Below are 26,772 nucleotides of genomic sequence, written 5' to 3' on the forward strand. Positions count from 1 at the left end.
TTTTTAATGAAACTGATGCAGAGATAAAACCTTGTAAATGGATTTAAAAATATATCCTCCTTAGCACAGTGTCCCACTTCTGTGAACTGAGTCTTTGAACTAACAGCAAGTCAGCACGGATGACATTCGAACTCTTGATATCTAACTCCACCACTTAAATTCCACATAACTTCTTCCAGTTTATATTTCGTATTCATAGAAAACCAGAAGCACCATTTAGCAGCAAAGATGTTTGGCCTAATCTCAGATCACACATATCATATTTCTCTTCATTCTCCATCCACATTAACTAAGGTTTTTGGGATGACATTCACATATTTTAATTATAATAATCAAAATGCAATGCTAGAAACAGATGGAAAAAAAAAAGCACCTTCTGGAAGTGCCTATTCTGAAATTGCATCTTTAGCCAACTGCATTTAGCCTTTGGGCAGCAGCAACAGCTTGAGCAAATGTCCTCCCAAAGAAGGGGGCAGAAGAGAAGACCTTGAGGACAATAAAAAGCTGTGTTTACTCCAAGTCAACCAACTGCCACATGTTGAACTCCCAGACTGAGTTTTAGACTGGACAGAAGGAACACTGCAGAGGCAAGACAGAGCTGAGTAACCCACAGCGTAGACGGCATCTGTGCCTGCAGGAGAGACAGGTAATGCAGAGGAGAGAGTGAGAATGGGGACCACCAGCAGGTTCTGTGTGCAAATTACTGAGCACATGAGAGAAGATGAGCGAGATCCACCGCAGCAGACACACAGCTGAAGAACCAGATGACAAAAAGGGTAGCCCCAAGCACAGAAAAGAAAGGGCAGCTTTAAAGAAACTCCTACTCTTCTGTAGCTCACTGTATCATTAACAAAATCACTTCATCATTACGCAGCATGGCTCACAGCAATAAACCTAAATATTCTGGCATATGGCTATTCAACCCTATATTTTGAGACAAAAGCATATGCACAACCCTACCCTGCTTTTCTTCCCAGTTGGTTTAATGCTGTATGAGGGAAGTGTTCTCATAGTTTGAAAAAGTGCTTCCCTCCCAGGCTGAAACACTAGAAGCAACTTTTCAAATACCTGGCACTTCATGGGAAAGCCACTGATGACAAATGTAAGTAAAGCCTAGATCTCTGCAATTTATCAAGTGAAATACTTAAAAAACCAAGGCTGGTTTTGTCATTTCTGATCACCCAGATCCCCACATGATTGACTCTACTGGGAAAGATGCCAGGATTAAGAATTTTTGGTGAAGATTTCTGTAATCAAGGGCAAAGCCTAACAAATTGTGGGAATGGGCCACTCAGATGGCACAGACAATACTTATGTTAAGTCACAACACATTTTTCAGGTGGATGAGAGTTGTTTACACAAACATTAAGAGTGCAAGCCACTTAAAACTGCATTCAGTTTTTGGTAGATACCATTCTTACTTCTCTAAACTTTCTGAATCTCAACTTGCTGCTCAAAAAAAGCAGTCTGAATAATGCTTTCTCGGGAAAACAAAATACTTTAACACGAAAATACTTTAGTATGAGGATCAAATCCCTTCTCTCACAGCAAACAGGGAAATTCTCTCAGCTCTGAAACTTAGTAGATGCATGTATTTAAGTTCTTTTCAGTCCTGCTGTTCTCTGCTGCACAGGAAGAGGCCCTTTTGTCATTGTTTTCTTCCATACATGCAGTGATGGTGAGGAAAAGTGATCATTACACATTTCTAGATGTTAAAGTGGGGTAATGACTAGGAATTCAGTCTATTCATTGAATAATTTCTGCAGTAATTCAAGATGCAATTTTGTATGGTGAACTACTATTTTCAACCACTATAAACTGCAAAGTGCAGCAGGTGAAAAACAGACAACTGTTCTGTAAATCTACTCAATTAGGCTAGCTGGTAAAAGCTAGTCTTCTATTTGGTATGAAGCAGGTTCCAAGTATATGCAGCTCTTTGAAGTAGGTGGGGAAAATCTGGAAAATAAAGTGACTTTAAGCCAATTTCTGGCAGTACAAAACAGTATTAGTAAGTAAACTCCTATCAGAAAGTAAACTGCTCATGCAATAGTTTTAATGAATAGTTGTTTGCATTCAAAAATCCTATTTCCTGTCTATTTCTTCTCTAATCAAGACAATTAAAACCCATTAGATGAAAATTTTTGTGTATCAGAAGCTAAGCTCACATCCATCCAAACTTTTCCTTTCCTGACATGCTTTTCAATGTGAGCAAACTTTTACAGAGACCATTTCCACACTTGCTTATTTGCTAGACAATCTACTCATCAGAAAGTTAGATTTAATTGAGTGCACTAAGCCACATTACAGCTACAAACCAGCCAGCCCCTGCAGCTGGCTATGATATTCTAGTAATGTAAAACCATTTCCAGGATGCAAGATGAGACTATCACTTGTGCTGAGAAGAAATGAGAGCTGCCCTTTTCTGAATGGCCTCAGTGCTCAAAATGAAGGGTAATTTCTTGAGCACCTTGGAGTGTGGTTTCATCCACATGAAATGCGGTCACTGAATTACTTGTCAAAGGTAGAACAAGTATGGAAATTACACTCAGTCACCTACTACTGCCTCTGTTTTTCATAAAATCTGCTCTTTGTTTGACACCTGAAATCTGAAAATTTTAGACAAAATCTAATAGGTTGGAGCAAAAATCACGGGTTATCAGTAGTCATTATCTATTGCCAAGAGCAGATTCACAGTTGCCTTAAGCTTTTAAGAAGACTCCAGAGACCTTCTCCACGTTCCAGTGCACTGCCAAGAATCTTCCCTTGATTTCATTTTTAGAAAATTTTTCTTAAGAAGACAAGTTGGAGCCAGATAGGAATCTGTAGCCTGCCCTGGGGAAGATGTGGGATATCCACCACAGAAATGAATTTCTCTTCTGTTTGATATTAAACTAAAGACTTGTCCATTCCCCACCTAGGCTCAAGAAAAATACCTTCTGTGTACAAAAAACCCCCTGAAGTTCTCGAACAAAGTTGTGGTATCTAAGAAAACCAATTTTATTTGAAACTGATGAGCTATAATAAAACCAAAATGCCTCAAACAGCTGGGTGGGGAATTATCCTCAACACATAATTTGGGGAAAGGGAGAAACAGCAAATTTCACCTACTGCACATCCCATGGAGAACTGTGCTATCTCTTGAACAGTGTATGTCTGCACTGTACTTTACCTTGGTGGTGCCAAAAAAAAAATTGAGTTTCCCCTAGGTTAAGAAATAAAATTTAATTCCATAATTTTCAAGGTGTGTTGCTATTTTTAGACAGGTGAAGGAGATTCGTGATTATTATACACAGCCTTTCATGACAGGAAAAGCTAGGAAAATTAGGATTCTGCAGCCTGCAAAAGAGTAGGCTTCAGGGTGACTTCATTGCATCCTTCCAGTACCTGAAGGGAGCCCATAGGAAAGATGCAGTGAAACTATTTACAAGAGCATGCAGTGACTGGACAAGGTGCAATGGCTTCAAACTAAAAGACAGTAGGATTAAATGAGATATTTGGAAGAAATTCTTTCTTGTGAGGGTGGTCAGGCATTGAGACAAGTTGCCCAGAGAAAACACGGATGCCCCATCCCTGGAAATGTTCAAGGCCAAGGTGGATGGAGCTCTGAGCAACCTGGTCTTGTGAAAGATGCCCCTGCCCATGGTGAGGGGGGTTGGAACTGGGTGACCTTTAAGGTCCATTCTATGAGTGTATTCTATGTTTCATTATACTCCTATCACCATCAGAGTTAAGGCAGTTTTAACATGCGTGCTACCAAGACCTATCTACACTGCTTTTTGTTGGAACTACATTTGCACAACCCATTTCTGTGCAACACATATCACTCCAATTATCCCTGAAGTCACTATGAATGGCTCAGACACACTGGAAGATAATAAGGGTAATAAAATACCACAAATCCCACCCCCATTTCAGCTTTGTGGTTGGAGTTGTGCATTTCCAAGGATGCATCTACTTACTCAACTGTTAGGAAGCAGCTCATGTAAAAAGCAGCATCTATAGAGATGATTTTGTGTTGTGATGCCTTAATAAACATCGTTCCTTCCAAAAATTATGTTGATTCCTAGGATAGCTTTTCAAAGGACCTTGCACTAGCATTGGTTCTTAGTTCCTCTGGGAACAGGGATCAGCCTGTGCCAAGATATGGTAACAGCACACTATCAAGTTAAAAGCACAACAATGAAGGTATGTCACATCAGTCAGGACCTCTGCTAAATTTCAAGGCCATACTGAATCTTCTTGCTTTTTCCTTTTGGGAGGGGTATATTTTTTCACTAGTTAAATACATTGTTTTGAAAAGCAATTACACAAGATTTCTTGTCCTGTGAGATTCCCATGTTTGCTGTAGATTTTTAAATTTTCTGCATGATTGAAATGAAAGTATTATGCTTCATCAAGAGCAGATATTTAATTTTTCCTTGTTATCAAAGCAAGAGCCAAATTTCTTACCAGAAGAGACACCTTTTCAGCTTTACTCTAGAAATTGCCATCTTATCTCTTACTGCCTCTGGAAGACAAGTAATCAATCACAGCTTGGCACACGCTTTTTTCTGACTAACGTGCTAAGTTTTACTTCAAATATTTCTTTGCATTCCAAAGTTCAGAAACTGTGGTACTAAATCATGTTTGTGCAATTCTGTTTGACTGGATAAGAAAGCCAGCACAATAGAAAGTAATGCAATATTAGAAAAAATTTTTTTGGTTTCTTAAAATGGAGTATGTTGAATATAGGGAATTGAATTAAAAGGTGTAAATAGAACCCAAGAAAAAAGCCCAAAACTAAACCAACCAACCCGACAACTAACCAAAAGGAGGCTGAATCATTTCCAAAGAGAAACAAGTTTTGTCTTGCTTTGTTTGGTGGAGATGTTCAAAGTCAAGTCAGATTGTTCTGCAAATCTAGAGTGGACTTATTAAAACTATGTTCTTTGCTTTGCAGATGCCAATGCTTATAATGATGGAAAGCTCAAGGCAAGGCACTCCCATACTTTGTCAGCAGTTCAACTGTATGGAGCAATAGCACATCTTGCCTCTACCCACCTTCCAATCGACCTTTCCTGTCTCATATCCCCATCCCTGCCAGTTACTCAAACAACCATTAGTCTTAGCCTTTGTGTTGTCATCTCTACAGTCACAAAATGAGTATGAGGGGGTTAATCCTCCTTTGTTTGAGGTGAAGAAAAACCACTAGATCACCCTAAAAAACCTTATACCCAAGTCCATCCTGCTAAAGCATATTGCTCTTCACAGATCAAAGAGTGCCTGTCCTTCTACCCTGGAACAATACACTGAGCCAAAAAACCACACTGTTGCACATTAAGTCTGTGACTCAGAAAACTGAAACTTGCCAGGCTTTAGTGTTTAGAGGATAAACAATTTCAAATCTTCTGACAGGTATCATCAATCTGTTTAACTGTTTTACACCCACTAGTGCTTGTTTAAGCTTGTACTCGGTTGCTTTTGACATATGAGTTGAGAAAAACCTTTTGACATTGCCCGAGAAGTTCAGTTCCCATCCAAGACTATGCTCCCAGGATGACAGGAGAACCCAAACAGAGAGGTGGAGAACATCTTCACATCCAGCAGACAAACACCTCTGTTACCCACCAGCATGCACTTCTAACATTCTCTAAATAACAAAAGTAAGCAGGTTTCTCAAAGATGTCTCAAAGGACAGTGGGAAACTGGGGTTTAAACTCAAGAAGCAATCCCTAGGAATCTGTTCACTTAAAACTATTGCAAAACAAAGTGGTGAAATCAGTTTGAAAATCATGATAAAACTAGACCAATTCAACAGTGAATTGTTTTGTTTGGGTGATCAAGGATATTTTGCTTTTGTTTAAATGTGAAAAACCAATGTTAAGCTTTTTCTCATTTGTTGCAGTTTCACAAGAAGCCTAAATTGTTTGGTTGTCACTGTATCACTTTCATACAGAGCAAATTATCTACATTGTTGATCGCATGGAATAATTTAAGTAATGTGTCTAATGAAATAACAGATCTATTATTTATCTTTACAGTACCAAGTTTTCAGTGTTGCTAGGTGTCAAGATGCCTTTTCTGTAAAACACATGCTCAAATTGCAGGAAAACTCATTTCAAATGCCTAGCTCCTCTACAGAGGAACAAACATACAATGTGGGTAATTTCCATTGACATGACTACGCACAGATTTTAGCTACTCAATATTTCATCAGAGCTTTTTGTTCTGGCTTTGAATCTAAGAGCCACAGCTGCATATTTGTTTGCTTGGGTTTCAATCTGATACATGACTGTGAAAGAATCCCAGTCAGTTCCTTTCAGCTGTCTTTCTCCTCACAGCCTCCTCTATACTCACCTGTATCCATGTATTCCTGGATCCCCTCACACACAAGCCTACAGCAATTGTTTCTGCAAGGGAAGACTGCCTAAGATAGCCTAGGGGGACCCCTTCATAATGCAAGTGACTCCTGAAAGTCATGCAACCCACAGGGTGCAGGGATAAAGACACCGGTGTCTTGGTCTGGGGCAGATGGGCAAGACAGCTCACCCAAGAAACCTTGTTTGCAGCACTGCAAGGCCCCGCAGGAAAAAGAATGAGGTATCTAATACATACTGAACTTGCTAGTACTGTCTGGACAGGATGAAAAGTGCCTAACTCCTCCGCCCTGGCTTCACTCTAGGGCCAGCTCTCCCCAGGGATGCCATCGGCACAATCTCAACCTTCATCACAAAGGTTGCTGATTTCTTTTTTCCTTTCAGCCAGAATGGATGGCATTTGTGTAACAGATCTAACAACTGCAATCTGGCATGCATTTTCACATTCTTATGCACTATAATCAATAAATCCATGTAGATCATCCATGATGAGGTATGTGCTACTATTATTTTTTGATTTGGAGGCAGCAGGAAGACCACTTTGGCACTGAATTACCCAGCAGTGAAGGAGGGATCTCTGTCAAAGTCAAGACCAGAACCTGGGAGGAATGGGCAGCGCCAGCTGTCAAACCAGAGGGCCCTTTGGGACTCATAGCCCTCCTCAGATATGGGATGAATGGTGGTTGTACAGCTGTCCATTGCTTTGTGGACACACTTGCAGTATCTGCAGTTCAGATGATGTGTACCCTGTTATGAAAAATGAGGAATTTATGGCCTCTTATTATTGATAGTCAAATGAAACACAGACCTAAGAAAAAAAATTTAGCTGGGATGTGGCATATTAATCAATATTAATATATGATCCAGAGAATTAAAGAAACAAGACAGCAGAAAATATGAAAGAATGTAAGAGAACATGATTTATCATTTTTTAATATAGATGATCAGCACTATTCATTATAGTCACCTGCAGGTTTGGGTATCTTGGAAATGTGGGTAAAATTACAATCCTTCAAAAATAAGACAGTGAAAAAACACCACAATAATTAAAAAGATCAACTGGAATGCACTTGTTGGCATCAAGCAAAAAAAAAATTCACCTGAAATTAAATGGTTTGTTGCATTTCATTTCATTTAAGCACAATTTAATTAAAAACTCCTTTCTTACAGACTTCTCATAAATAATCTAAGTGTTAGCATTTCCACTCCTAAGACTAGGAATGAGGTCCTCTGTTGTCTAGAAGACAAATACCAAGTGTACAGATAAATTTTCCCCATGTTTCTTTGGCTGTCAGTCTTTACCTGAGAGAAAAAAAAGCTATTTGGATTAGTTAACTTGAATAATTTTTCTAATTCTGTTTAGTTCAACATAGTTAGATGATAAAGCATTTTTGCTAGATTGTGGAGAAAAGCTCCCTGATTTCGAACTTGTATTTGATTGTGCAGGGTTTCTTTAAGGAAACAAAAAAAGCATTAGTGATGATACTATCTAATTTTTTTAAGTTTCAATGATTATTTCCTTGAAGCAGAGAGATACTATCTACAGACCTCTTCCATTCAAGCATATCAAATGAAAATACAATATGGAAAAATCTAGAAATGGTCAGAGATCTATGAAAAACTGAAGAACTGGAATTTCTTTTATCTTTAACCAAGGCCTGAGGAGGTACACAAGGATAGCCTTCCAATGCATGGTTACAATTTTTATTGCATGCCTTTGCCAAACAGAAACAAAAAGTTCCATGACAAAAGTGCATTAAGAAAGACTAAGGTAAAAACTTGGAATAGATCCCCAGGAGAAGATCCTCAGGAAGTTTGGAATAGGTTTTGCTTCCACGAGCACTGCAACTGCTCATAGAAGACTCAGAAATCTCCACTTCTGGAGTTCTTCAAGCCACATGAGGAAAAATGTCTCTTGGAAAAAATACAGGTATAGTTGACACAGATTGAGGTTAGGGAAGAATCTCCCAGATATTCTTTTATCCCTAACCTGCCGTAGTGACAAAAAGGTAGACCATGAGTGATCTTATAGAAAACACCTTAGATCTTCAAATGTTGGTTTATGCCAATTCAGAACCAAAGGAAGCCCAAAGCTCAACAAATACACATCACAGCTCAATGAAATATGTGTATTTCCGTACATTAGAAGTTCACTTTTCCAGCCTGCAGAAAAAAGATAGGTTTAGCTAGGTGAGAAGAATGCCAGTGCTCTACAACACAGTGGGTTATTTTACTGGAACACACACTGTTTAATGGCATTATTTACATACAATTTATCTCAATAGGCTATTTCCCTTTATTGCTTTCGAAAAGCTTTCATTAGTGGAAGTGTTAATTACATGACATAGTAACACAAAGTCTTGTATAATTTCTTACTTTCTGTCAGTGCAAGACTGTTACAGGCCCCCAACATTTGCACAGGTTATGAAATCAACACTACAGTGAAATAAACCTCTGAATTTGTTCTCAACAAGCATTCAAGCATGACAGCTTCCAAATAATTTTTGATTTACAACCTGATTAGCTAACCTTAAACCTGACAAGCTACAAAGAAGCAAAACTAAATCAACCCAAACATCATGCTCAAATTGTAAACAACATCTGCAGAAATCTGATTTTGCTGTTCACTAAGATCTCACTGAGATGATCTTACAGCCCAACTCGAGCTGTTTTGAACTTGCACTGATGTGGACTGACTCCTTTCCATCTCCAAACACTTCTCATCCTGGAAAATAGGTTTTGAAAATGAATACAAAGGCCTACCTACACATGAAGAGAAGGGCATGGGAAGGTGGTGAACTAACACTCTCATCTATTCCTTGTCAAGATGTTTGCTTTCAGCTTAGGTGAACCGGCTTTGGGTGCTGATGGCCCAATTTTGCATGTATTGAAGAGGTAGTAGCTGGCCTCTGGAAGAGGGCTGCTGGAAGGGCAGAGGACTTTGGCACAGAAGACTAGCTGTCCAAAACTAACCCTCAGCGAGCACAAAGTAAGACAGAGCTAACTTTCCTTCCTGAACATTAATATCTGACATTTTATTCCAAATTATATTAGATTACATAGGAACGGTGAAACTGATTCCTTTTGTGTCTGTGCAACAGCAGCCATTTCCCAACAGAAACTGTGCCCAAAGTATTCAGCAACATACATATCCCAGGCCTTTATACAGATCAGAGGCCATACTCAGAAAACCTTGATGGCCACCAAGAGACTGGCAAGAATCTTCTGTGAAGTTTTTTGGTGCTCAGAAGTCATGTGTCATGAAAAACACTTGTGATATCCAGGTGAAGTATTTGGAACAGTCTTACCAGCAGACTCACTCTAGTACTTCTTCTGTGCTCCTCTAAGAAATCATAAGGAAAAGAAAAGCAGTCATCTTCTGCTGTTATACATTTCTGGGTTATGGTTGATTAGATCTCTTTGATCCTGTTTAAGGACCAGTTCACCTTTTGAGATGGTAGGAAGCATAACAGGCTGTCTGGAGGAATATCCCGGCCAAAACATCTTCAGATCGCAGACGCAGAATTACGTTCCAACAACACCCCTCTTTCCCAAAGCACAATTCCTAAGGCAGGCAGTGAAGCTTTACATACTCAAAATTCTTTTCAAATGCAGATCTAAAAACTACTACAGTGGAGAAAATGACACTCATATATAGAAAGGAAACATGTCAAATTTCTGTTCCAGCAGCATCACTCACAAGCTACCAGATTAGCTGCACAAATTGACTGTCTTGCCTCAACATGATAAACCTCCACAGCCACTTTACAGACATCTCCTCCTCCCTGCCACACGGTGCCTCATCTGCTGGAGATTCCTCCTGTCACCTGTCTACTGCCAGCTTTCCTTGAAATTGATGCTATGGGAAGCAGGAAAATGCTGCAAACTTAAACCTATTTGAAACATTTCATCTAGATCAGCCATCCCAAAAGTGACCACATAACAAATTCTGGCAGTTTTGATATAGCAGATTCGGAAATGCATGCCTTAATTCTGAAATTGATCAGGACACAACAATGAGGTTTTGCTAAAAAAACTGGAAGCATCTCTACTTCCATTCTTCAGGGCTCTGAACAAGGCAGAATTTCTCTTCATCCAGGATGCTGCATATAATATTTTTATAAATAAATGTTTCTTCTTCTACTTCTTCTGAGTATTTTATATATACCATTTTTCTGATGGGCCTCCTCTGCTTATTTACTCACTACCTCCTTTATAAAGAGTTTCACCTATCACACTTAACTGACCACCTGTATTATCTCTCCTCACTTTTTCCAACAAAAACATGGCATCCTGTGATATTGTCATTTTTTACCTTAGGACTAAGCAGCATTAGTACTTGTTAAATTCAAGTATTTTAGGATGACATTCATTTATTTTCAGTCTAGTTTCCTCTTTTATCAAAAATTCAGTCATGGCTGTTTCTTAGCAACAGCTTTATCAGAACAGATTTGCATGAAAATCAAATACTCTCAAAAAGGAACTGCTAAGGCACAGCCTTATTTCTGACCACCATCAAAAGCAAATATTATAAAGCAGAAGAAAATGGTTTTATAATTCCACCCAAAATCTAATGAACACATGAATACATCTAATCAACCCCATAAACTTTCCTAACTAATATATCTCTGAACTGATCTGCAAAAATCATCTTCTCACCTTTAGAGATCAATAGGAAAAAACAAAACCAAAAGCACAAACCATGCCAGCCACAGTTCTCTATTGCACTGCACTAGATTAAAAATTGGCATCTGCAATGGTCACGCACAAAACGGTCTCAAAGGGCAAAAGGCAGACACATTTGTGAAAAATGCCCACAATCAATTCAACCAGAGAAGTACTAGGTAACCAAGAACTGGACTTCAGTGCTGGAGCATATCTGGTATTTCATGATCTGGAGTCTAGATAATGAAAGATCTATACCATATCTATCTATCTATCTATCTATCTATCTATCTATCACCACATTTATACCCTAACTTCAGTAAACTCCAAGTTCTTAATTTTCACAGTCTTTAGAAAGAATTCATTTTCCCACAAAAATTTTTATACACCTTACTTCTCCTTACCAGATGAGGTTTTCCCTTTTTCTTTTTTTTTCTTTTTAAATCCATTATCGTATGTTAAACTCCAACTAGCTAGTTCATCACAAATGTAAAGAAATTGAAGATGGGGTGAAAGAGTCAAACCAAATACAAAGCATGAAATCCTTTGAACAGAAAAAGTGGAATAGCAATACCAAGAGTCTAATTCCCTTCCCCTTCATATCAATCAGGAGTTAGTTATTATATTGACAATGGCTAAAAATTCCTATGAATGACAGTGGAATTAGGACTGCTGTCTTTTTATTAAGAATGATGACAACCTTTTTGGCAAATGCAGTCTTCGCTTGCTGTGGCACTTAGTTGTGGCACTTAGTTATGTCACTGAAAGGTAGCATCTATAATATATGGCTGCACATGAATTATGTTAGGAATGGTTAAAGTAATTCATTCGTATTATTCCCACAAGACAATTCCAAAAAGGTTATTGCCCATATTTGTACTACTACATTATAGAGAATGCCACTTTTATGTCTTCCTAATGTTTAACTGAAAATCCATAATATCCATTTCTGTTTCTAGCTGAAAAATTAATGTAGGACCCAAACCTGAAATTCCAACTCTGGTCATGCTCAGACAAAACTCCCACTGAAGTCAGTGGGAGTTTTGCCAAGGAGAGGATTAAAGACAGTGGGATTGCTGCATGCTACCAGACATGTAAAAGCTACAGAGCTAGATTTTCATTATGATGCTTCTGGGACTATTAAATTGGCAAGATATTGGTCTTTCACCTTTTAGTGAAGCAGTTATGTGTGCTTGCAGGGAAGGGAAAAATGCAAGGCAGACAAGCCATCTTGCTGGAGGGTGCTTAATGGTGGGCTGGAAGCCAGAAGTGAATCCCTCCTGCAGTATATCCCTTCCCTGCTCCTCTGTAAGGCCCAGTAAGAGGCAGGAAATAGCAAAGCAGCAAGCCTGTATCCCTAGCAAACAGCATTAGCTGAATGGAGCGCAGCAAGCTCATCATTACAAAAAGATACTGAAGCCATTCACAGTATCCATGCCATTCCAGCATGCCTGGAGCATACCTGGGCATATGCCACTTTAGGAGGCTTTAAGATGGGCCCTGTGCCACAGAGATAAAACAACTCTAAAGGTAGATGGCAGGAAGCAGTCAACAGATAACAGCTTCACTGAGCTCCTGCCAGGGGTAGGTGGACCACTGTCCTCTAGGTGGGTTCCTGGCACTGCAGGGAGAGGATGCTGCACCTTCTTGGAGTTCTCAAGTTTTACTGGGCTCCACTGGGTCACATTAACTTAAATGGATATAGAAACTCTTTTTAAAGAAGTATGTGGTTTGCCAACTGAGCGTTTGGGATGGTTTTGTTTGCCAGTGGTTTCCAGAGGCATTAAAATCTGGTTTGTTAAAGGAGCTACAATTTTCTTAGTTTACCAATCAATTTCTCCATGGAATTTTTTCATGATGTGGCAGCAGTACCCAAGGAACAAAGGTATGACAATCTTAAACAGTTCAGTTATCTAATCAGTCTGCACAAATGAAGGAAAAAGTAAGCCCTGAGCTACTCACTCATTTAATTTTTTATGAGGAAGAAAATGTCACTATAGATTAATTTTTAAAATGAAATCTCATTTTTAAGAGTATGATTACAACAAGTTTCTGACCATTTGTCTCTCTAGCAATGCCATCTGACATCAATTTAGTTTCAGATTGTCATGCAATTATTGCTGAAAAAATACCTAATATTCACATTTCAGGATATTTCTTAAAATTCTTAATGAAAAAATGTGTGTCTAGAGAGCACCATGCCTTGCAAAACAGCGATCAACAGAGATTCACTTACCAGCATAGAGACACTGGAGTCCTCAATTTAAAGTAAGACAGCCCTGTTGAATTAAACTCACTGATCTAGGTTCTAAGGCATGTTTCCAAGTATGTAACACACACATATTAATTCAATACTAGTAGTAAAAAAATGGTTACTTTATCTACCGTGTTACTAACATGTGACTAAAACTGCAATATATAGCACTATTTTACGCCTACATAATCTCCTAAAAGATCATTTTGTAGAAAAAAAATGAAACTATAGACAAATACAGATCTTGCGTGAAATCTGGCTATTATGGATTCAACAGCACAAACACCTTACAGTTTTGGAATTAAAATTGCATTGCTTCAATTGGCTGATATTTCCTTTTTATGTTAAATGTTTGGCAGGACCTAAAATTGATGTTTACTCCTTCAAATGTTAACAGACAATGCATGTCAAGCTTTAAAATTTACCATTCCCAAATAGTAGGAATTACTTACAAATGACTGTTTAAGTTAGTCCTTTAGCTGATGTGAATTGGTTAAAGGATCTGACCATACTTTTCTCGTTCTCTACTGATTTTGTGTACCTTGTGGTTTAGCATCCTATGCAGATATATTCACTGCTGGACAGACAGATCTGTCAGTATTTTAAAGCTACATGGTAAAAATGACATGCAAGGAAAGACATGGGAGAATCAGGCTGCATAAGCTTTGTACTTGCAATTGTGATGTGTAAGCAGCAATGACAAAATGTTTCACGGATGCTAAAGGAAGCAGTTACACATTACTAACAGACAATTTAATGTGGTTCTCTAGCAGACTCCCCTAGAATCCTGAAACAGATAACATAACTCGATAAGAGCAAGATGTGAGATAAGGTAGGACCACACACACATGCACTGCTTCTCCCATCCATAACTGCAGTGATGACAAAAACCTCAGTTGAATAAACAGCCCTGATTTGTTTTATAGAGGAATACATTGCTGTGATCTCTCCAGGGTCAGAGCCAGGGCTCTTGTATCGAGACAAACATTGGCACAGACCCTTTATGTCCTGTAACATGTAGGTGGAAAACCTCATGAATGCAGAGTTAAACTTACATTTATACTCTGTATTAAACAAACAAATCTCATAGTAGCCTGATTAATGGCACCTGAAGTGAAAGCTGCATGTTTCCACATGGGGAAAAGAAGCTTTTCAAAATTTCAACTCCCCTCTTAGAGACAATCAAACTCTTTGTGCTTTGGTTGATCACAGAGTAACTCAGTCTCTCTGCCATCAATCTTCAACCTCTCTTCTTCCTCTGCCAAAAGTTGCCCTTCCTTGGCATGAGTAGCTGTCCCCTGGCAATCACTGATTAAACTACTATCATGTGGGCCATGTAGCTATCACTAGTAGTTACAGCTGCTCTCACCATGTTCAGACCAGAACCCAGGAGAAAAAAATGTTACAGCCTTGCAGTTAGGAACAACTGATTCCAGAGACCATACTCTGGAATACATCCTAATGACAGGTAACAACTTCACCTGGCTACCAAGGTAGTTGAGTGCAACAGCAACAGGGTTATATATACATATGGATTCCACCAAAGTGTGAAGTTGCAGCAAGCAATGGAAACTTGGCATCTTCATTAGAAAAAGAAAGCAGGATGATAAATCTTTGCCTTCCTCTTGAAAAGGCATGTGGCTCTTCACACTTTTTTTGAGACAATGATAAATTCTGATAAAGTGTGATTCTTTACCTAGAAAGAGAATAGTCTCTTTCTAATGCCAACTCCCAAGGGGAAAACAACACCAATATATGGGAAAAGGTCTTGTTATGCCACACAGAAAGTAGAAGGCTGGTCTTAGCATGTTCCTCTTCAAAAACTTTACCTCCAATGCTTGGCAAAAGGAAATGCTCAAGCAAATCACAGTCAACTTACCTGGCTTTGGTTCATACTACCATAAGCAAACAAATGCAGAGTTGATGATTTGGGTTGTATTTTTAAAGCATTTAATGTATTTAAAAATTATACACTTAAACAACTAGTAATAACACAGTTGTGTGCAGAAGCCTTCACAAATGCTATCCAAGACTGAGATATCTATCAATGGGCTACTTGGTATCTAGAAGACAGACTTCACTAAGGCAGGTAGTTACACTACAACATACAGGCAGATTACCAAAAAATTACCTTTGGTTCATAGAGCATAAAACTGAGAGAGAAACTGACTTCCTAGATTATCTAATCCCCTGACATTAATGGCAAAAGTCAATGAGCAGGCCTTACTAGGAGGAAGCCAACACTGATATTCTTTCATAATTTTGACTTCTGTCTCTGTTAGTATTTACAGCAACACACAGAGTTTTGAATCTGAATGAAAATGGGAGGATTACATAAATGCTTTTTTTCTAAAAAGCATAGACTTATCAAGATTTCACATTTTGTTCTAATTCTGATAGCTAATCTCTACAGATACACAGAGTCCATGGATTTCTCCTAGGATTTTAAGACATCTAACGTAAGTGAAGCAACTTTTTATGACTATGCAATGATTATATAGAACAAAGTGTACCAGGAATCTCTGATATGGCTAGCCCTATTGACCTTCTCTCTGAGACATCTGGGGATGAAAAGTGTGTGCTAATTTATAAGATCTGACCTCAGCATCATGCTAGCTCTCATAAGGAAATATTAAAATTGATTGCATAGCATGCATCTTTAGAAAAAGAGAGGAAAATTATGATTTAGGCCATGGGGTCTATCCTGGTGTGTCTTCTGGAGTAAATACATCACAAATGCTAAGCACAGGTTGAGAAAAAATGAAAAAAACCTTACCCAGCCCTCAGACAAAGGTTTATATAAAACTAACTGATTTCTTGGATCTTGCTCCCTGAGGCAGGGATGAAACATCCATTCCTGAGGCATCATATACTGCAGTGCTGTAGACACTGAAATTTTGCTAAAACCCTACAAGGGGAAAACATGGTGACTCTCCAGTGGAACAAACTAGTCATCAAGAAACTTCACAGTAAATTGCCAATCTGGAGTTTCATCACCTCCTGCTCTCTGACTACTAGTATCCAACATGAGCTATAACGGGTTATTAAGGACCTGCAATTGGTGGCTGTGGTGGTGCATCCCTCCCTCCCCTAGGCCACACTATCATCCATGTGTGGTTCCCAACACACACTTGCTTATTCTTGTTCTGCACATTGGCCATCTTGGGAAGGTGTTGTGGCTACAACAGCCAGTTAAAATACTTTCCTCCTTCTGAACATGTAAATAGCACAGCACTTTTAAGTGGCAACAGTAAATGCAGGTATAAAAGGCAGTCACATTCATATTCTAACTTATCATGAGACACTATTTGGAATTTTACTGATTACAGTAACAATCTATTAAGGAAATAGATCTGAAGTTTGCTACAACAACTGAAGACACAATAATGGCATCAGAAAATGGCATAATGTGAATAAAGTATGAATTGAAAACTCCATTGGAAAGCATAAATAAAACAAACAAGTAGTCTTCAAATTAATTTTTTAAATTACCAGAGCAAGAACTTAAAATAATTTTTCATTTGCCTTTCAAATACACCTTTCTATTCTCTTTATTCACACTTATTTTAGAAAACTGCAGAGTGCATTTGCTTTTAATAGGTAAAAACATATTGCCAAAAGTTCTTTCAGTTTAATTAAAGGACAATATATATATATAAAATCAAACAGTAATTTGACTTTTTGCAACCTTCTCGTGAAACTGCAATATATATAGAACTGCTTATTCTGTGCTTTGTATTTTTGCTTTAGAGCCTGACTACTAACATAAAACAGGAAGAAACATCAATTACTCAAGCTGAAAAGTGATCTTTGAATTTGTTTTAGTTTAAAAATAGTAACAGAATTATAAACTAACCTATGAAATTAAAATTTTATTCTTGAAGTACTTTAATGATCAAAGTAGACAGAAATTACAATATTTCAAGATACAAATCCAACACATACTGTATCTTTTTTCTCATTTAAAAGAATAAATTCAAGACTTCTACAAAATTTTTAAGCTACAATTCACATTCATTAAAAATAAACCCTTGTTTGCAGTTTTACACTAATTTGGATTCTCGAGAATATTAAGACTTTTTTATTTCTTACAGTATTGACTTCCTAATTTCCCAGGCAGTGTAAACGGCTATTTTCATTTTTGCCTTTATTCAGCTTCATTTTTGATTCTTTTCCCTAGATAATACCTTCTTGGTCTACTGAGTCTGAAAACCTTCTATTACAGTCTTTCAGTGGCAAGATTGTTACTACACAAAAAAAAAAATCAAACACATCACAATCTCAGCAAGTTCTTCTACTTGGCATTTTAGAGAATCTAACATTTTATATTGTTTGAATACTTTCTGCAAAATAATTGCATCTACCAGCTTAATCAACATCAGAATTTACCTCTAATAATTGTCTTATTAAAAACTTCTCCTAGAAGAAGAACTGACTTTTACATTGAGACTGTTTCTTCTAGATACTGAGGATACATCCAATTAGTTCCGAAAGAATATTTTACATGGATGATGACAAAAAAAGTGTATGGGTAAAATACACTGCGTAACACCACAATTGTTCAAACAGGTGAAAAATTTCAAAATTGCCTGTGGGTATACAAAGCAGACTTGGTTCAACACTCAGAGATCTGTTAAGATCCCAGAGGAGAAAAACATGACAAAACATTTCAGAAGCAAGAAAATGAACATGTAATCTGCTGTAGTCCAAATACAGCCATCACATTAATGGGAAAATATGACATGCCCTAGCGAAAAGCAAAAAAGATAAAAAACTTGGACGTAACCTGTGATACAACCATTTCAACATTCTTTTGTATTGTTTCATTAAATCTGTGAAGAAATCCAGATAGTTCAGGCCAACAAACAGAAGTCCCAAAGCAAAACATACCCTTCAAATCACAGCACTGATGTTTCCTCAAAATAGCTTGAAAAATCACCACCGAGTACTTGAGTATTTAAGCAGACAGCTTTTTTTTTTGTGTAAAGTTCTGAGTAGATGAAGTATGGCCTGACACGTAAAACTTCATGTCTTATAGGCAACAGCTGAACATGTAGTTATTGTAGACCTGAATATACACACATTTAATTGAATGTACATGTTAAAGATACACATATTTAAATTAAATTAAATAGAAATAAAACTACCGTAAACAGTTGGGGGAGGGGTGCTTTATAAATAGAATAACGATTAATGTTGCTATAAAAATATAATTAAGGAGTTGAATCTCACTTTTTATCAGAACACAAAGACAACAATAGCATTTTTATAACAACAAGTAACAGGTGAGGAACTCAAAGATTGACATATTTTCAATGCACTTCACTGTTACTAATGAAATACAAGATGTGATCAATTTACAGGTAGTGAAAGACACAATGATATGAAATTATGGAACTTTATTGCTCTGTTAAAAGTAAGTTCATCTAATACATTTTTTATAGGTTTTCCAAACTGTTATGGTAGCATTTGGGAATAAAAACAGTGGTTGTCTGTTACTTACAAGAAACATGAAACAGTTTCCATATGAAGAAGTAGAGGGAAGAGAGGGAGAAACGACTCACAGCTTGCTGATAGATCACAGCAAGTAATTTTCAAACCACAGAATCACAGAATGGGTCAGGTTGAAAGGGACCACAGTGGGTCCTCTTGTCCAACCTCCCTGCTCAAGCCAGGTCATCCCAGAGCACATGGCACAGGACTGTGTCCAGATGGTTCTTGAATATCTCCAGTGAGATATTCCAGAGAGACTCCAAAGTCTCTCTGTGGCACAGCAAAGAATTTCTTCCTCATGATCAGGTGGAACTTCCTGTGCATCTGTTTCTGCCCACTGCCCCTTGTCCCGCTACTCGGCTTCCATGATGTGACGCTGTGGTAGAAAGCAATTTTGTGCTACAATTTAGAATGTTACTTTTTCCCATGTGTGAAAAAATATTTAAGGAAACAATGTTAAAGTTCTATACTTTGATATCAACTGAAGGACTCTTCCTATTTTTCAACTGTGCCTGAAATATGAAAAAAGACTCAGGAACAGAGAGCTGTGAACGGCTGAGAAAGATACTTGAAGTGTTTTTGTTAAAAACTCTTATCTTGGGTTTGTGCAGTGGTGGCAACCAACTATGCTCGCAGACTAATAAAGTCAGTAACACCAATGAAATAACTATATTAAAATAAAACCTCCCAGAAAAAAATCAGGATTTCTTTTCTGTTTGGACATGCCTGACAAGGGAGCCAGCCCTACTCTGCTTACATCAAAGGAAAACCAAAGCTATCAAAAGAAAGCCATGACTTTCCCTTTACTTGCTTGAATTTCAGATAGTTCTCTGAAATTTTATATGGTTGCTCTTGTCATTCCAGCTAAGGAACAAAGTAACAGTGAAAATATGTATGCAAGGAGACAAGTTTCCTCCTATATTAAGAAGTAATCTGCTTAGTAACCCTGCTGTGACTTGCTGCCTCTAGAGACTATGGGGGAACGGCCCTCTTCAAAATGAAAGCAGTTTGGCTCTATGCTGCCTACAACTCTGATCCAGGCCAGGACACGTGCTTATCCAACACACTTCTTGCAGCAGCAAAAATATAGCTAGTCATGGAAGGTTGCTATTAAAATTAGAAGGATATAGCATGTCCATACCAAAACAATACACACTCCAATGTGGGCTCTTCCAATCTAATGCTTTTTTTTTTTGATAGAAGCAAGTCAACTAGTTAATCTTGAGGCTGATTAAAAGACAATACCATGTTCTGCAAGTTCAGTCACATATATGCTTGTGGAACTGAACAGCTATATTTATTTCCAATCAATGCATCATTTCCTATCTTCAGATTAAATTTGTATGAACAAAAGAAAAACAGAGCAAATAGAAGCCAGCTTCAAAAGTTTGAAGATACACATTCCTATGGAAGTGGGACAATCAAATGGGCTGTGACACATGAAATACATAGCACCAGCATTCTCTGTGTGTCCTATGACGTTGCATTCATACTCAATACTTTCAACCACCCACAGGCTCTTGCTCTGGAGATCAGATAATGAAAATCTCGCACAACATGGACCTACATTATCATCTGAAATACTTTACACCATCATGTAATGACGGCAAAGTCCTTCAGAGGATATTCCAAGACCCTGCACATTTGTGCCCTAAGAAGTAGAGAGCTTACAACAATTCACAAAGCAGGACATTGAGCTCTCTGAAGAACAGAAAACATAACCACCAAAAATTGGAAGGAAAATAAGAAGACAGAATGATGGAGAGGAAGAAAATACTAAAAACCTTTATATAAGCTTTTGGGCTTTTCTTTTGAAATAAACATGAACAAAATACTTAGCTGCTCAGTCCACTAATAACTTTTGAATTATTTCAAATAAAAAAATATTATTAATAATAATATTATTAATAATTACTAAATGGAAAAAAGATGGCTAAATTAAAAATAGCTCAGAAACGATGATTTTTTTTATCTGTTGGATAATAGCTTCCAAATTTACAAACCATTTGCAAGTTTTTAACCATTAAAATAGATACAAATGAATTGATGGTCTATATGGTGATAATTAATTGTCAACTTAACATGGACAGCCAGGTAAAGGAATTGACAAACTTTATATTAAGACTGCTGTTTAAAGAGTCAGTTGGAAGTGTCCTTGTCATTTTCATACAGCTAAATTCCATATGTTTTACAGTTTTTGAAGAAACAGGCCTAGGAATTGGCTTTCTTAGGAAAAAATTGAATTTTAGTGCTTCTGCCTACAGTCAGAAAAGAAAAAGCAATCCCCACAAGAACTATTTGAAGTAAAATTGTTTTCAACTAGCTGTCCACAGGTTTTCTTGGCACTGTCTGCTGTTCCCAAGGATCTTGATCTTGCTCCCACTGAAATGCATGTTTTTCTTCACTGCTGCCTGGGAGAGATCCAGCTGGTAGACAAAGGCAGTGGAAAGGATGAAGACTGCCTTTCACAGGTTAGGACACTCAAGACACATATTGCCATGAAAATGTCTCATAGCAGCCTCACTCTGCCCTGGCTGTGAGCTTCCAGGACTCCCATTAAAAAAGAGATAGTCCCTAGACAGCTTTCTTCAGGAACAGACATTTTGCAACTGCTCCCACCTCACTTTTCATGACAGGCAGTGGCAGCAAGCACAGCTCTGACCTCTGCCTGGGAACAATGCACTTCTTTGCAACATAGACCTGGCCACTGGTCAAACTTCCACCACATTCAACAGAAACAGGTTTATTTAACAGACTGGATGACATGACTTGCCTCACACCAAAACACCCCCAGCAGTGCTTCCTCTCCAGGCCCCCAACTAATCTGCCCATCAAATTGCTCAAGAGCTTATCTCAATATGTCTCTGAGCATATTAAATGTCTATCTAAAATAAAATCTAGTATAAATAAACTCCTTCTAGCAGAAGCTTAGAAATATGCATTTATTTTAGTTTCATGTCTGGCACAGCGAAAAGAAATAGCAACTCTGCCTTTAGACATTTCATAGCCTTTTTTATTGCTCAGTAAAACAATATGAAAGCTTTTCAATGTCAAATCCTGGATGTTCATCAACTTTTACCATGTTAATGGTTCCTAAGATTTTTAGTTTCAGTCTCACTTTATTTTAAGGAGGTCACGAATTTGTAATTAAGTAAGCCCTTTGTAAACTGACACCATTTGGGCAGATCAGAATCTCTACAGTTACAAGCAATGTCACTTACAATCAAGCTGAAAGACAGAAGCTAGTGGGTATCATAATTTCCATGTTAAAAGTTTAGCTCCCCTAGCTTTAAGAGGCTCTGTCTACATACTGAAAAGAAACCATTTGCGGAACATGTAGTCTTCTTCCGTCAAGCATTAAACATCTGTGCTAAGACATTATTAGTAACAAATCACGTGCTGTAATCCATAATGTTCTGTGAATATCTGCATCAAGTAATAAAGTACGGAGTGTCTAACATAATGTAGTACAAAATATGTAAGAAGGATATTCTACAATACAGATATAAAAATATATATATATGTATATTTCAGTGGTGCATAGATCAGTTGTTGTTTATTAAAGTTACCTCCATGATTACATAAAATCCAAAATACTGTGTCAGTACATTCTGAAACATTTGAAGGTCAAGCCTACCCCTACCCGATAAAGATGAACTGCAAAGTGCTACAAAATAAATTACAAAAAATTATGTAAAATCCCCAATCAATAACTGTGCATATTTATGCATATAAATATTATGAATCAAAAAGAACTATCTTTTAAAATTAAATATTTCAAAAGTCAACTGCCAAATTCCAGCTTCGCAAGTTTGCTTTTTCCCTGCCAAAATAAAATGGTTCAGATTCTCACCTCATTAATTTGGCAATAACTTGCGAACACATAACTGAAAAATGCTGACTTTGTCCCAGCAAAACTTCAAACTGGAATTTGGGCTACTGGGTCAAGCACTGCTCATGATCCAACATGTGTTTGATGTAAGTCCACTGACTTTAGTTCAAATATTGCTGCTAGATGACTGTCTAGTGATTTAGAAGCATCTCTATGACATCAGATATTATTTCAACAGGAGGACAGATTCATGGATAAGCAAGAAGTCCAAGAAGAAAATAATTGAAAGGAAGCTAGAAGTAAATCAGTAAGCAGAAGAGAAAGTTAAGATCTCTGGAAAATAAGACCATGTCCACACAGACTTAGGGAGGAAAAAAGGCAGACATTCCTAATACTCTTTCTCAAGAACAGCAGAGCACTTGATGACATCTAACTTCAAACAGGAACTATGATGGATATCCTTAATTGCTGCCATCCCTCCCCAAATCACCACAGTATGTGCAGGGTGACAAAGACAACATGATTCCTAGGTCATCAATAGACTTCCAGCTCTGTCCTCTTCTTTAATGTGGGGAGCAAAATACATCTTTGGGACAGATTTTTACCAACTGCATCTCCCCTTCCCTAACTAGTGGAAAGAGAAAGGAAATATTTCCCTACATAGGCCTAGAAGAATCCAAATGTGAACACGTTTCTTGACTAATAAGGATATTTCTGAAACTTGAACACAGCAGGAATAAAGAACTTGGATGCAAGAGGCACAAGAAAACTCCAGAAAAAACATTGAAGGATTAGGAGTCTTAGAAAGCAAAAGGCAGGTAAATAAAGAAGGAAAGAATCAAGACTAGTGTAGAAAGGGAGGCATGGTGTATGGCCTTAAAAGACTGCAGTAAAAGAAAAGGCAATAGTGTTACAACAGAAGAGTGAAAATGGCTGAAATTAAAAAACAGGTAACAGTGAAAAGCAAATGCATTAGGGACAAAATAATACCATCTCTTCTTTTTCACTAAACATAATTGTAAGGAATTAAATTCAAATCACATCTCAAAAAATTAACCAGAATCCACAGAAACATAAGCATCTACCTAGACCTTTAGCTAGTCTTCTTTGTAGCTAAATCTCAGTTAAAAAACACCCCTTAAATTTCATACTTCTGACAGTTCCCTAAACTGAAAAGATCAAAGTAGACCCTCAGGATTTGATACATAAATCAAACGAAAACTAACTTCTAGTACTATATCTAAATGCAGCCCTGCTCTTGAAATATGCTCATGCCTTCATTTAGCTTTACTTGTTACAGTGGATTCTTCTCTGCAATATAGTGAAGCACATTCTGAAGCATACTTCACAGTTAAATATGTACAGTTAAACAAGCCTCTAAGTCTACATCTGAAGGACCAGCCACATACTGTTGTTATTCTTGCTCTTGGCTCAGAATCAGCATTCTGGCCTACTACAGATTTGTATGCTTATTCAAGCTCAGGGACTATCTTGAATAAGCACAACCTAACTGAACGTCTAAGTGATGGCACTGGTTCAGTACCCAAACACACCAAACAGTATTGCCACCTTTCTGTATATTGCTTAGACTCCGCATCTTCCTGGTAAAGTCAGTGGAACTACATACTTAATAAGATTTGCAGGGCCAGCTCTGCAACTTACTGCTTCAGGAGTTAAGACCATATCCTGCAAATATACAAGAACTTAACTTTAAGGATGTGAGCATTCCCACTGAAATCAGTGAGCTTGCACACACACTCAAACTAAGCATTGTAGAAATTTTGCAGGGGCATTAATTCAATAAAATAAAGGCAGCTTTGCAGTTCACCTTTGATAAATATTATTTATAAAAACAACATCTTTCCAGTTAAGTTTGAACAGAAAAAAAATTGACAGAGGAAACAATATAATTTCATTTCAATGTCATTTTGGAAGACACAGTGAGGACAAGGCAATAGGAAAGACTGTGGTAGCTTATTTCTGGACTTTCTTGAGGTTTTTTAGCTGCCTCAGGCCTTCACTTTTCCCTGCTCTTGGAAAAACAGCTACTGATTTGAATGTACTTCTATAGTTCTCCAAACATAACCAATGTTTAACAGAGAAATCCAAGGGAGGTGGCACTTCACTGGGCAAGACACTGTCCACTCCCTACAGTGCAGCACATAGATTCCACAAGCTCAACAGTCCCTCTCTCATCTTTTCCTTATTTCATTTACCCATCCAGTGGGATCTTATGAAATAAAACAAAACCTAAAAGAAACAAAATAAAATGTGAGAAATCATACTTTAAAAAAAAGGGTCAAAAAAAATCAATACAAAAGACCAAACACAAATGAATACTTGACAATCAAACACATACACATAAAAAGCATTTAAAGCACCCATAACATAAATTAGATAAAAACTGTACACAAATTTATGAAAATGACAACATTATCTATATCTTGTGGCTAAAGATTTTATTTGTTACATAAAAATATATAACATATGCTATCTATTTGTCTTTAATATATTAACATACTCAGATTGAGCTGTAATGAATTAAGTCTATAATTCTCCAACCAGGGACTACATTATGTTTGGGTTAGAAAAACCTCAGCCAGGTGCTCAGCCTTGTGCCAAGGCTTATGGTGAACAGCCCAATGTGCACAATCAAGTTCTCTGTTTTTAGTTTGGTACACCAAACTAAATGAAGGGTACCCCACTATGCCACAGACTTACTCTATGTACACCATCTGGATCCTCTGTAATTTTCATTTCACACCTTAGCGCTGTGCACATCATCCTCTCTTGCCTGCTATGAACAGGCTGCTGCCCTTAATTGCATTAACTGCCTCTGTAATGGCAGAAAAAAGTTGAGCTGGGGGATATACTAGTGACTTATTTTGAAATTCATTGTATTTAAGTATCAAGAGGAACTTAAAAATTAACAACTAAATATGACATCACACTGATATATGTAAAAATCCCCAGGATGTGTTCTGCTCTGAGATGAAGGAAGAAACCTATCCCCCAAACTTTACCTGACCAGATAAAAATAAGAAGTTTTAAAAAATGGGTTAGCTAACTTTATGGCACAAATACTTCCCAGAACAGCATTGTCTTACCCAGTCTGTTGTTATCTGATGCAGTTGAGTTATTATGTACATCATTGTTGACAGCCACCATTACTTGTTCTAATGACATTTGAAAAAAAACACATGTGAGAGTTGTACTATTAGTCAGCAAATGTGGGCTTTTAAATCTTGTTTTAATAAGTTCTTAATGTTTGTGAAGACTGAAAGCTTATCTGTATTCCACAGAAATCTAAAAAATTCAGTGCCAAATCTTGATTTGCTTTCAATAATGGGACTTAGTACTATCAGTTTCAAGAGAAGCCGAAATTCAGTGTTAGTAGCAATGACTAATTCATTTACATCTCGTTTTTTTGTTTGTTTCAACCCTGGAAGTAGGTAATCACACATACAGAAGCTGAACTTGCTAGCTTTGTGCAATCCCACATCTCCAAAAGTGTGTGGCAAAATGCCTTTTCTTTGGAACAGTTATTAAGGTCTCATGTAAGGTGTCAAAAAACCCCAAAGGGATCTGCTAATTTCACTGACAAAAATAGAGTATCAGTTGAAGAGAGCCTAATTTCAGAACAGTAAGCAATTATCTGAAGGATGTTTAGAAATTATAGGTTAGAAAAGGAGAAATATAATTGGGGGTTTTGGTAGTCTACAATTATGTCTACTGCATGGTTGGTACTTTCCCCTTAAATTTCCTAAGTCATTTAGACCTCTCCTGGAATCTTGCTTTCTTAAATTTGGGAGATTGCATATGCTCTTGACAACTTAAGACATAGGACACGTACGTTTATTTACATAAAAACACACATTTATACCACACTTTTAGCACCAGAGCAAATCATTGCAAGGGAAATTGGTTTTGACTTTTAGATAATCCCTTACCTGGTCTGCTGCAGTCACAGTGAAATCATATTGCTGTGTTTTAAGTCACCTCTGAATTTTAATTTGAGAAGTTGTTAACCAATGAACTAATATTTATGTGCAGTAAACAGGCAAAACACAGGTACAAAACAGATCTGCTTACAACTACTGCAAATTCCACCTGGTAAGTCATGATGGGGGTACAGGGGTAGGGGGAAGGCGGCACAACTAACTATTTTAAGG

The 26,772-nt window shown here is 37.5% G+C and overlaps 1 protein-coding gene across 7 annotated transcripts in view; it reads right to left on the reverse strand.

The window, feature by feature from the left end:
- Positions 1-26,772, reverse strand: part of NTRK2 (neurotrophic receptor tyrosine kinase 2) — a 196,713-nt gene that overhangs the window by 82,515 nt on the left and 87,426 nt on the right. For 2 of the 7 annotated variants that reach the window (XR_010720522.1, XR_010720520.1), the window contains 3 exons: positions 25,708-25,776; positions 25,322-25,436; positions 21,684-24,850 (listed from right to left, as the gene is read on the reverse strand). The exons of 2 other annotated variants lie outside the window; for them this stretch is intronic. Coding sequence is in view for 2 of the 5 variants with exons in the window: in XM_066181744.1 (XP_066037841.1) it covers positions 24,813-24,850; positions 25,708-25,776 (107 nt within the window). In the remaining 3 variants the exon portion in view is untranslated. Of the gene's footprint in view, positions 1-21,683; positions 24,851-25,321; positions 25,437-25,707; positions 25,777-26,772 lie in introns of those variants that run through there. 3 more of the 7 variants (XR_010720521.1, XM_066181744.1, XM_066181745.1) reach the window with 3 other exon arrangements.

This window comes from Chamaea fasciata, unplaced genomic scaffold (genome assembly GCF_029207755.1).
Source record: "Chamaea fasciata isolate MVZ Bird 193981 ecotype frontalis unplaced genomic scaffold, bChaFas1.0.hap1 SCAF_4, whole genome shotgun sequence".
Lineage (NCBI taxonomy): Eukaryota > Metazoa > Chordata > Aves > Passeriformes > Sylviidae > Chamaea > Chamaea fasciata.